The sequence below is a fragment of the Pituophis catenifer genome, unplaced genomic scaffold, assembly GCF_029215685.1.
Source record: "Pituophis catenifer annectens isolate HBS135680 unplaced genomic scaffold, rPitCat1.0.hap2 SCAF_13, whole genome shotgun sequence".
In the NCBI taxonomy this organism is placed as follows: Eukaryota; Metazoa; Chordata; class Lepidosauria; order Squamata; family Colubridae; genus Pituophis; species Pituophis catenifer.
This window is the reverse complement of record NW_027256893.1, coordinates 16,280,888-16,293,025: the sequence shown is the minus strand read 5'-3', so window position 1 is coordinate 16,293,025 and position 12,138 is coordinate 16,280,888. Positions and strand designations below refer to the sequence as shown.

The window sequence follows — 12,138 nt, the reverse complement described above, 5'->3', positions numbered from 1 at the left end:
AGACTCTCAGGCAGGAAAAAAAGAGCTAAAAGATAGTATAAAGGAGCCTGGAGTAGCTCAGCAGACTAATGGATTGTAATTTAACTCCAGCTGTCTGCAATTAGTAAGTTCGAATCTTGCCAGGCTCAAGGTTGACTCAGCCTTCCATCCTTTCTAAGGCAGGTAAATTGAGGACCCAGTTTGTGGGGGCAATAAGCTGACTTTGTAAAAATATACAAAAGTATGAAGGCTATTGCTTAACGCACTGTAAGCCGCCCTGAGTCTCCGGAGGAGGGTGGCATATAAATCAAATTTAAGGAAAAAAAGGAGCTTAGGTTTATTTCAAGAATGAGTGGATGTACTGCTTGAAGCGGAAAAAGAATGAAACTTTGATTTTGGGTTTTTACCAAATAGATTGATAGATCTATATAGAAATGGCTTGTTGGTATTATTATGAAAAAGCCAAAAAAGTTGCGATTTGATGCTAAGGCCTTATTTTACTGCAACAGGAGTCGGAAGTCAATTTTTCTTTTTCTTCTCTTTTTTCCCCCTTTATCCTTCCTCACTTCTCTTCCCCCCCCCTTTTCCTCCCCACTGCTGTTCTATTTACTTTGGTATTTTGTACCTTATATTTTACAACTCAATAAAAACGTTAAACTAAAAAAATGAGGGGATGTGCTAAAGTCTGCAATTTTATTTGCAAGAAAAATGAATCTCCGTCGTACACAGGTTTGCAGCTCAGCTGAAATCGTTGTGTCTCAGGTGAAGATTTTACTTTAAAAAAAAAAAACTATGTTCTATATTCTGGCTATATTACTGCCGCCTAACAGCACAGAAAGCACGGATAATCGCATTTCCTTTCTTCGTTATTCCATAGCACAAAAATAATAAATTTTGGATAGAGCCGGCGCTCCCTCTGGTGGCCACAACTCAGTCATTTCACCAGATGGGTTATAAAATTGGGTGGTGGTCTACCAGACCAAACCATACCATACTTAAGGATTTATTTATTTTTTTTGCCACTCTGCAATCTACACCGTTTCCCATCCCATCGTCCTTCTTGAAGCTTAAAGGCTTATTAGCAATACTTTGGGATCATTTAAAATGCAAGAAAACCCCTGATGCAACAATACTGCAAAAAAACAAAACAAAAACCATAATGCAAGTATTACAAAATCCATCCCTCCTGGCCCTCTCTCCCTGCTTCGCTTGGCAAGATCAGCCGAGCGCTCCCACCTCTCTCTATATAATCTAACACCAGAGCCTTCTTTAATTCCAGGATCCTGGTGATCGGTGCTCGAGTCATTAGGCCTGGCAAGCGGAGCCCTCGTTCTGTTCAAAGTCCTCCGACGCCGACGCCGACGCATGGCGTCGCTTCGCTTTGCTCGGCATTCGACTCCCTGAGTCTAGCGTACTAGAAGGCGGTCCGCGCAGGCGCAAAGAAGGCGGGCCGAGAGGCGGGCGCGGTCGCTGCTGCTGCTGCTCCTCTGTTTCCCTCACGCGCGGCGGGGCTGCTCCGGCCTTTCTCCCTGCCTCTGAGGCGATGGCGGACGAGGAGCTGGAGGCGCTGCGCAAGCAGAGGCTGGCCGAGCTGCAGGCCAAGCAAGGGGTGAGGAGGCGAGCGACCACCTTTCCCGGCCGACCCGCGTGAGGGGCTGTCTCCACACGACGACCCCCCCCCACACACACACCCCTTCAGCCTCGCCTGAGGGAGTTGTGTCTCTCGTCAGAACGGAGCCCCTCAGCTCCCCAAGAGGGAGGGGGAAGAAGCCTTAGGCCCGTTTTTATTTTATTTATTTATTTATTATTTATTTATTTATTAATCAAATTTCTATACCGCCCTACTCCCGAAGGACTCAGGGCGGTGAACAGCCAAGATAAAATACAGATAATACAAATATTAAAAATCCCTTAAAATTATTAAATATTTATTATATTATTATATTATTTTATATTTATTATTAAATTTTTATGCCTCCCACTATCTTCCCCCTATCATAAGGCGCATGGACTGGGGGTGCGCGCCAGTCTCTGCTGCTTTTCCCCTCATACATTCTCTCTCTCTCTCACACACACACACACACAAAATTGACGGTTCGCACAACCTGCTGACGCGCGTTTGTGGCCTGTGCTTGGGGGGGGGGGTGGAAAGCCGGCCTGTTTTCTGACTCGGGGCGAACGGCCGAAAATGCCTTAAAATGGAGGGATCCGGGTTCAGCTTCTTGGGTGGGAAGCTGGGGCCTCCTTGATTTTATTTTATTTTATTTGCCTCTTCTCTTACCCTGCATTATACTATTCCTTCTCATTGTTCCTATCAGCCATCTCCTCCCACTTATGACGGCATGACTGTAACTTTGTTGCTGGTATCCTTAACGATTGATATTGATACTGATACTGTTTCCTGATTGCTAATTTGTACCCTATGACTATTATTAAGTGTTGTACCTTATGATTCTTGACGAATTTATCTTGTCTTTTATGTACACTGAGCATATGCACCAAAGACAAATTTCTTGTATGTCCAATGACACTTGGTCAATAAAGAATTCTACTCTACTCTACTCTACTCTACTCTACTCTACTCTACTCTACTCTACTCTACTCTACTCTACTCTACTCTACTCTACTCTACTCTACTATCTATCCATCCATCCATCCATCCATCATCTATCCATCCATCCACCCACATCTATCTATCAATCCATCCATCCATCCATCCAATCTATCATCCATCCATCCATCCATCCATCCACCCACATGTATCTATCTATCTCTATCTATCTACCTACCTACCTATCCAATCTCATCTATCTCCATCCATCCATCCATATCCATCCAATCTATCATCCATCCATCCATCCACCCACATCTATCTATATCTACCTACCTATCTACATACCTACCTACCTACATACCTACCTATCCAATCTATCATCTATCTCCATCCATCCATCCATATCCATCCATCTATCTATCTATCTATATCTACCTAAATCTATCTAATTCTATCTATCAATCTATCCTGCTGGGTAAACTGTGGCTTGTCTTAAGGTGGTTCGGGGAATAAACCACGTTTGGCATCGCTTGGGCCCCATGCTGCGCCGAAATAAGCTTTGCAGGGATGTGTTGTGGTATAAGGGAAGGGAGTCTTCTTCCAGAGGCTGCTTTTCCTTACTACTAGTGGCTGTTGTTATTTATTTTTATCCTGCCTTTTTTAAAACACAGGTAGTCCCTGACTGATGACCGCAATGGAGAGCAAAGTTTCTGTTTTACTAAGTGAGACAGAGTTGAGTTTTGCCCCGTTTTGCGACCGTTCTTGCCACGGTTGTTAATTAAATCACTGCAGTTGTTAAGTTAGTTACACGGTTGTTAAGGGAATCTAGCTTCCCCATTACTTGTCAGAAAGTAGCAAAAGGTGACCTCGGGATACCCATAACCATCATAAATATGAGTCGGTTGCCAAAGCTTCTGAATTTTGATCACGTGACCATGGGGGTGCTGCAACTGTCCTAAGTGTGAAAGATGGTCATAAGTCACGTTTTTTTATTGCTGTTGTAACTTGATCACTAACACGAAAAGTTGTAAGTCGAGGACTACCTGTATATAACTAAAGGCAGCAAACAGATTTAATTGTCCTACCTTTTCCATACAAGAGTAACCCTGTGAGATGAAGCCCAAAGTCACCCAGCTGGCACTTATTTTTTAGATTTTTCTTTATTCTGCCCTAATTTCTTTTATAAATAACTCAAGGTGCTAGACGTATCTAATACCTTCCTCTTCCTGTTTTCTCCACAACAACCCAGTGAAGTGGGTTGGGCTGAGAGAGAGGGAATGACCCAAGTCACCTAGTCAGCTTTCATGCAGGAGGACTAGAACTCACTGTCTTCTGGTTTCTAGGCCAGCATCTTCACCACTATACCAAAGTGGATCTTAATGGAGATACTGCACTGTTTTGTTTTCCAATGGAGGAGATTTAGTTTGTTAGCTTATTTTTAAGTTTCTATGTAGGAAGAGCCAGCATCTCTGGGCCACCCCACTTCAGAGAAGTACTAAAATTAGATAATTTTCCAGTTGGAAAGCATAATATATTTGGGGGATAAGCTGAGAATTGGGAATATACAGTAGTTTTGTTTCTGTAGGTAACATGAAACAGTATGCTTTTGACATAGGAAGCACTGAAGATTGTATCTATTTGCAGTTTACATACTCTAAAAGGGATAGAGGCTGGGCAGTTTAAAACACCCAAATAAAATGTTCTTCCTTTAACCCTTAAATTCTTTCTTGCTAAGACACCGTAATATTTGTGCATATAAGAGCCATTTGATGTTGAGCAATTCTGCCCTTGAAACTCTTGTAATATTAAGGTGATAGCATGCATGATTTAGCATTTGCTAATCAGAGCTCAGAAGAAACATCTTCAGTTTATTGCTTCAGTTATCAATAACCTGATTATTTCTAACCTTTTAGGATCCCTCCAGTGAAATTGCGCAACAAGAATCAAAACAGAGGTATTGCTGAGTTATTTCAGAACTTGTTTCTAGAATTTCTCATTCTTTTTCTCTAACAGTGGGGCATATTCCCAAATTTAGCACAATAGTTTATGAACATTCAGTTTCAAATCTTGTGGCTTTAAGAATATTCATAAACATGATTTTGTGCACTTTTGCAAACATGATAAGAGGATATATTTTCTTTCAAAAACATGCATTGCAGCATTTTAAATGGCATATTATTGAATATCTGGAAAATCTTTAGAAAAGGGAAAGTTGTAATGGGTGTGCACTAACTTTTATGATTGATCAATATTCTCTGCAAACAGTGGGATCAGGGCTTCTGTTCTCTTGTTTAAAATTTCTCAGTATTCTGTTGTTATAACATTTTACTGTTCAATGCTGAAAGATATATTCACGATCAAGCTGGTAAAATAAATGGATTTTATATTTTTCCAATTAATTTCTTATTAGGATATGAGCTTTCTGGGATAATTTGTAATCTGTCACCCTGATTTAAAAAATTGCTCTGGCAATTACTTATAAATGTAAAACTGATTTGATTTTCAGTTTTTGAAGAATTGTAAAAATTAAACATATGTTAATGTTAAAAAATTAATATACTGGAATAATTAATGGAAAAATTCCAAAAGATGATATATATAACTAAATCATGCATTGGTTTATAAAATTAACAGATATTATAATTAGCATTTTAGCAGAAAGATTAACATCTTTGGAGCAATTTTTATTTTCTGCTGTGTAAAATTATTTCATTATTGCAGGGAAGCTGAAATGCGAAATAATATTTTGGCTCAGGTTTTGGATCAAGCAGCACGTGCCAGATGTAAGTATTTATTTAACATTGTTTCACTACTTGTATATGACCATTCAGTTTGAAGAAAGCAATCTTGGGTGACATTTGTAAGCATTCAAACAAAGGATTAGAAAATAGAATACAATAAACCTTGAATGGAAGAGAAATCAACAGAGCAACAAAACGAACAGAATTTACAGTTCATAGTTTCCGTCAAGATGGATTCATCCAACAGTCTAGCCCAATGCCCAGGGAAGAACCAGGTTTTCAAGAAAGATGGAAGAGTCTTGGCATAGACCTCTAGATTAAAGTCTTACTTCATTGCAAGGAAGAGGGTCATGGGCTGCAATACTATCCATGCCTAAATGGCACTGACATTGTATACATACTCAGAATTTCATTGGTCAGCAGTCCTCCACTTCCCCACCAGCTTTGAATTGCTGTATGTTATTGGTGTCATTCATCCAAAAGCATTACAGCATGCTATATTTAATATCCTTAATATAGCAACTTTTACCTGTAGGTATTTTATTTTGTCTTGATTATAGCATCTGAATACACTCAAAAGTTACTTGATCTCTACTTGAAAAAGTGGTGCATAAAGCAAACTCTGTACAGTTGTACTAAGATCAGTTAGAATACAAACCATTCCTTGAACTTCTGTACCATTCTCCAGTTGGTCAGCTTTTACAATAGGTTTTATTTAAACACCAGTACATATAAGGGTTACTCTTCTTAATTCAGGGCTAAGGTGAAAAGTCTGGGATGGATATAATAATATTTTTGTTCTTGAATATTAGTTGTGAGAGCCAGCAGGGTGCTTAAAGTATTGGACTACGGCTGGAGAGATCAGTTTCAAGTCACTAATCAGCCTTGGAAATTTACTTGGTGATTTTGGGCCTTTCCTCCACCCAGCCAAGGCCCTTGTAGTCATGAGCTCTTGAGAGAGCAGCCTAGATCTACCTCTAACTAATGAATGATGTTTAATTAACCAGATATCTGTTTTCCTCTTGCAGTAAGCAATTTAGCACTTGTAAAGCCAGAAAAGGCAAAGGCGGTTGAAAATTACCTTATACAGATGGCAAGATTTGGACAGCTAGGTGGAAAAGTAAGTTTATTTCTTGTTCTTAGGCCCATTCACTATTGCTCTCTAGCAAAGTATTCAGAGTTGTGGAGTTGTGGGCATTATTTGTTTCCAAAATACATTTGGTTGGCTATTATTTGAAAAGAGGATAAAAATCTGATTGATTTTTTTTCCTATTTGGATTTCGATGGTGTAACAGCCTGCCAAAAAAACCTTCTAAAATGTTCGCTGCAATTAGAATGGTTCTTTATCTCTTTCCCTGGGTAAAGTCCTCTCTGGTTTCAGAGAACAAGAAGCTGTTTTTATATAAAGGGAGGGTATAGATTGACCCTTAAAGAACTACTTGCTCCAAGGGAACTTCTGCTGGCGATGTTGTAAGCAGGAGTGTTTCCTACCTTCTTTATAACTTGCTTCAGTGGGGGAAGAAGCAGCCTGTATCTTAAGCCCCCTGAGCATTCTGGAGAATGAAGAGATTAGTGACTTGAACAATTAATTAGCTAATAAATTGACTGTTAGCTATTCATAATATTTTGACGGTTTCCCCACCTTTGCTTCTGTTTTTTGCTACTATGCTATTGTATGTGGAGGACAAAGTCATAAGTATAATTCAAACATTTGATTGTTGCTATTCGTATCTTAATAAATAAGGTGCCAGTAATTCAAAATGAAAACTATAAATATTTTAAAACCCTGCATTTTTCAGCAAGAGCTCTGTGTACCATACTACCAAGTACTACTACCAAATCAGTATCCTTTCTATTTCTCTCCTGACTTCTTAGGTATCAGAACAAGGGTTGATAGAAATACTTGAAAAAGTGAGTCAGCAAACGGACAAAAAAACAACGGTAAAGGTAAGAGGTCTTAAAGCTACCGGTAATTTAAATTAATTAAAACTGGTTTGTAAGGAAGAAATGTAGAAGACACAGCATAGCTGGCAATGGGTATTTGACATAGCTCTTCAGGTAAAATAGAGCAAATTACATCACTGAAATTGGCAACAGATGATTTACGGATATGAAAGGCTTCCCACTTATTCAATATCTGCTCAGTACATTGCAGATATTTTTTTCTTAGGCTCTTTTAATGTTTTCCCTCTTTACTCTTCATCTTTGAACTGCTCCCACTCTTCAATATTCCAGAAACTGATTGTTTAAGTTCAGGGTTAGGAGGGTGGTTGAGCCCATTTGTATTTTTTGTTTTTGCTATTTGGTTCTTTGGATTTTGACCCTGGTCAGTTGTCTTTTTGCCCTTTTTGAAATCCTTTGTTTTCTTTTAATTTTATCTGCAAACTGTCCAGATTTTTCCTTCTCTTCCCCCCCCCCCCCCCAGCTTAGATGCTATGAAAGCTTTAAGTAGGTAAGTTTTAAGAGTTCAGTTTCACTTTGCACCTTCAAAATTGTATAGGAAAACTACCAAGCAATCATATAGGATTACACATCAGTGCTAGAATTGCTGTACATGTGTATGTCCCATAAACATTTGATATTGTTACTGTAAATCAACTACTGACAATTTAGCCTCAAACTATTTTAAGCCTGATTTCACCTATATTCTATCATTCTTCTAGTTCAATAGAATAAAAGTGTTGGATTCCGATGAGGAAGATTAATTAATGAAATATGAAGACAGTTGCCAACTGCTAATCACCTGGAATATGTCAAGGAAAGTATCTTCTATCATAGGCGAAAGTTTACAAAACGTTCTGTACACATTTTTATAAAAAGTAAAACTGATAAGCTTGCCTTCTGTACAATTAAGTGAAATTGTTTTCTTAGATAAGTTTTATATAATGAACTTGAGAAATAAGGATTCATTCTCTAAGGTTTTAGCTTTCCTTTGACACCATGCAGTTAAATTTATTGTGCAACTGGCAGATGTGAAAATATACTTGCCTCTCCTATAAGTGCTTCATGTCCCATAGGAAACGAAATTCTACCTTGCCAACAAATACCAATTTAAGTCTGCAGGCTAAATTAGATATTGGAAAGAGAATTTCGTTTTTATATTTAAAGGGGGGGGCATACATTAGACCCACACAATCTTTATTTCTTAACCATGAATAAAAAGTTGAGCAGCCATCAAGTTTATTCTTTCCCCCAAGTAGAAATTCTCACCTCATTTTCAATTATCTTAACTGATTAATGCCAAACAGGATTCCCTGATAGCTATGTTTTTGAAACTGGCTTTGAAGCCTGATTAGCATTACTATGGTTTCAAAGGATCAGAAATACTATGTGTGCATTACATGTCAGAACACTTCCTGAAGTTTTGTTAAACTTGGTTTGGAACCAAGCAAGACGGGGTTGTTCACAAAAAATACGGTTGTATAATGTATTGTTGACTGATTTGCTGTATTGCAAATTCAGGATGTTTTGCTTAGAACATCATGAAATTTAATTAAAGTCTGCTTGGTAAAAGAAAACCTTCAGCACATTGTTTTTATACAGAAGCGGATTAATAAATGCTTCAATCTTTGAACATAATTTAGCCAAAGTTAATTTTGAAAAGGAGATTTTGCTGAAATCAATTAAAGGCTGGTTTCTGTATTTTATCTTGGTATAATCCACCACCACATAAACACATTCACATGCACTGAAACTTCCCATTTTCAGAGTTGTAAAGCCGCTCAAAGACCATCTTTCATGCATGATACCAGTGTAAACAATGTTGTGCGTTTTTGTTACTGAGCATAAGTGTTTGATCCATGCATACAATCTACCCTATGTAAGTCAGTGTTAAAAGACAAGTTTCTTTTTCTGGCTTCTATGGGCTCTGAAATGTATTAAAACCTTTCCATTGAGCAAAGTTAACTGTGACCAATTCTTGTCTATTCCAATTCCACAAAGTATTGTTTCTTAATACACATTTTGTACAACATTGGAAGTCCTCTATCTCTCTAGGATGATGTCTGTAAATATGCAAAGTTTTCCATGTAGTTTTGAGGGCCACAGAAGCTGTGTTCATAGATTGTGTTGAGACAATTTGATTAGATTGTTGAATAAGCATTATAGTTGGGTTTACATAACACATTAAACTAAACACAAGGATAACCAAGCAGGTGGAGATTTCATCCTTTGTTCAGTATCACATTGCTCCTCAAGAAATGCCTTGTGTTCCAAATATATGGGCATCAGGAATATTTTAGAAACTGCTTTGACTCACACATTCTAGTTTACAAATCATAATTTTGAATTAGAGTCAGACATTACAAACACAGAACTATTAATTTTACTACTTTAGTTTATTTGGCACAAGTCCAAGGCACATATGAAAATTAGGTGACTTAGTAGAAAAATAAACTTTTTTAGCAGCAAGCTAAAGCTCAGTTTTTAAACCGTATATTAATGTACAGAGAAATTCTAACCTTGCTACCTAAAACAAGTTATTAAGACCTATTAAACCAATTTAAAAAGCACACAATTTTGTATACAAACATTAAAATATGAAATGAAATTATTGCGCTATTCACCATAATTGAATGTTCACCTAAAGCTGACATTCCATTTCTAAAAGTGCACAACAGACTAGCTGGAAGTGCCTTTGAAAGTAAGGGCAATGAAGCTGCTTTTCAAAAATTACAATTTATATCAGATGTGCTCTGCTTAACTAGGTTCAGCTTAAGTAGGCCCATTTTGTGTACCACGAATACATAATTTAAAGTAGCAAATGCAGTTGGGCTGCTCAGTTACGTGGGCATTTCGTATAATACAAACATGTTCTGAGTAGAAGTTTCAATTCTGCTCACAGAGGGAATTCTTTTTTTAATTAGGTGTCTACTCTCTTCCGCAAGATATAATGTATCTTTTGATAAAAGCTATTACTCTAATTTCCCTGTTCCAGCCTCCGTTGCAATCAATTCAGTGAGCACTAAACTAGCTACACAATTTTGCCTCTTTTAACTTTTAAACTCACCTCATACTGTTGGGAATACTGTTAAGCATTCCATCAATCAGCAGTTCACCGATTAAAAACACACTGCTTTTTCAGAATAAAAATAGAACAGTCCTTCAAAATACCATAAAAAGCTTTGCTCTCACATATCTATTATTACTAAAATTGGTTAAGAGAGTGCAATACTATAGAATATAGATTCTGACATCTCAATACATTTCTAGGTGTTTTTTTTTTAATATAGATCTACTGTACAGGATTTTAATGATTTATTCCAAAATAAAACAGGAGTGTCAGTCTCTAGAAGTGCAAACTCCATGCCAGGTCAGAGGAGGAAGCTTCTCTTCCTGCCGAACGTCCGATGTAATTCTGAAAACCTTGATCCCAAGTAGCCTCTTCAATGCTGAATGGGAAAACGGCTCTACCTGAATCTCGTGTTCCTTGTGTAAGACACCCAGATTTCTTTATTCATCTTGTTTTAAAGCATCAATCCTCCGGACAGCTGTCAGTGGAAGCAGCATTTGCATCTCTTGGCAAACCGTAGAAGTCACTGTTATCTGTTGTTGAAAGTGCCACGCTAATAGTGTGACTCCGATGTACTTCTCTTTTTCTAAAAGGTGCTATCCCTGCATCACCTTCAGCTGAAACAGGTCCATCACAGCTATTGGCATCAAGATTATGAGTATGAATTTTCTCTAACACATCTACTGGATTCTGCTTGTTATTAATGTTCTTGATAGCTAGCTTAAAGAAGAAAGGGAGGGAAGGATGGCAAGGTTTATCTTGTTGAAATGCAAAGAATTCCATCTCAAAAAAAAGAAAAAAAAAACCCAGCCATTCTGACTGTTCCATGTCCTCCAAAACAGCATTCATTTTGTACTTGTTTTATAGATTTCCACCCTAGCTCTCCTCTTCAAAGAGTTTTGTTTCAAATTGCTAATGTTTCTTACTGCTAAAAATCTTTGAAAAAGTGTTACATTTTGTTCCAAGTTTGAAATAAGTGCATGCCCTAATCAGAGATACATTTAGAATCCCTGGTTGGAGAATATCAAAATGCCTTGATGAGATTTTGCAAGGTTGAAATTAAAACTCTATGCTAAAAGAGGATTAAATCTTCACTGCTAATGCTAGCCACCGTTCATTTCCCTTTTTTTTTCCTGCAGCAAAGAGAACATCGGCAAATCTTACTCTAGGTTCTGGCAGCCAGATAGGTTTCTGCCTTAGCTATACAAACATATTTCCCTTTCTACTTTTTCCTCTTCTACCCCAAATGTTCATGTTCTTATTCCATAAAAAAAAAAATAGGTAAAAGTTTTATCTCATGCAGAATTTATTTGTGTTTTAAAAAACAAACAGAACTGCGGTGGTATTACTATTACTATAGTATATAGCTATTACTATATATTTACCTGGTGCAATAATTCTTCATCAAAGTTAGGCACGCTTTTATCTTTCGTTATGGCTTTGCGCAGGTTTCTTGATCTAAGAGAACACAAGATGAAAACTTAAGTTACTCCGTGCTTCAGTCTATGTCACTAGGTTCCTCAGGCCAGCCGCCAGATGGCACTATTTCAGTTGAAAGAGGACCAGCTTGCTTTCACTTCTAATGCTTGAGTTTTCTTGAAAATAAATGCCAGGACATCTCTTTTGAAGTTTGTAAATTTAAAGCTCTGAAACCAAGTCATTTAAAGGCATTCTCTGGACTATAAACCATTCCTCCAATCATCTAAATTAGAGACAGCTAACTTGCACAGTCCTATTTTTAGCACAGCCAATACAAAACATTGATATCAATTACAGATACTCCTCGGCTTACAACCATTAGTTTAACAACTAAAATTATGGTAGTGCTGGAAAAAAAGGTGATTTACGACCAG

At 37.7% G+C, this 12,138-nt stretch overlaps 2 protein-coding genes across 3 annotated transcripts in view; one reads left to right on the top strand and one right to left on the bottom strand.

The window, feature by feature from the left end:
• Positions 1–1,430: 1,430 nt before the first annotated feature.
• Positions 1,431–9,175, top strand: PDCD5 (programmed cell death 5). Its single transcript, XM_070952792.1, has 6 exons — positions 1,431–1,588; positions 4,447–4,487; positions 5,255–5,316; positions 6,303–6,394; positions 7,150–7,221; positions 7,938–9,175. Exons 1-6 carry the CDS (start codon positions 1,523–1,525, stop codon positions 7,977–7,979), a joined length of 375 nt encoding a protein of 124 aa, XP_070808893.1. The 5' UTR covers positions 1,431–1,522; the 3' UTR covers positions 7,980–9,175.
• Positions 9,176–9,592: 417 nt separating this feature from the next.
• ANKRD27 (ankyrin repeat domain 27) overlaps positions 9,593–12,138 on the bottom strand; it is a 60,073-nt gene continuing 57,527 nt past the window's right edge. For both annotated transcript variants that reach the window (XM_070952784.1, XM_070952783.1), the window contains exons 28-29: positions 11,671–11,743; positions 9,593–11,005 (exon numbers count right to left, since the gene is read on the bottom strand). In XM_070952784.1, the coding sequence (XP_070808885.1) occupies positions 10,748–11,005; positions 11,671–11,743 (331 nt within the window). In that variant the 3' untranslated portion in view covers positions 9,593–10,747. The remainder of the gene's footprint in view (positions 11,006–11,670; positions 11,744–12,138) is intronic.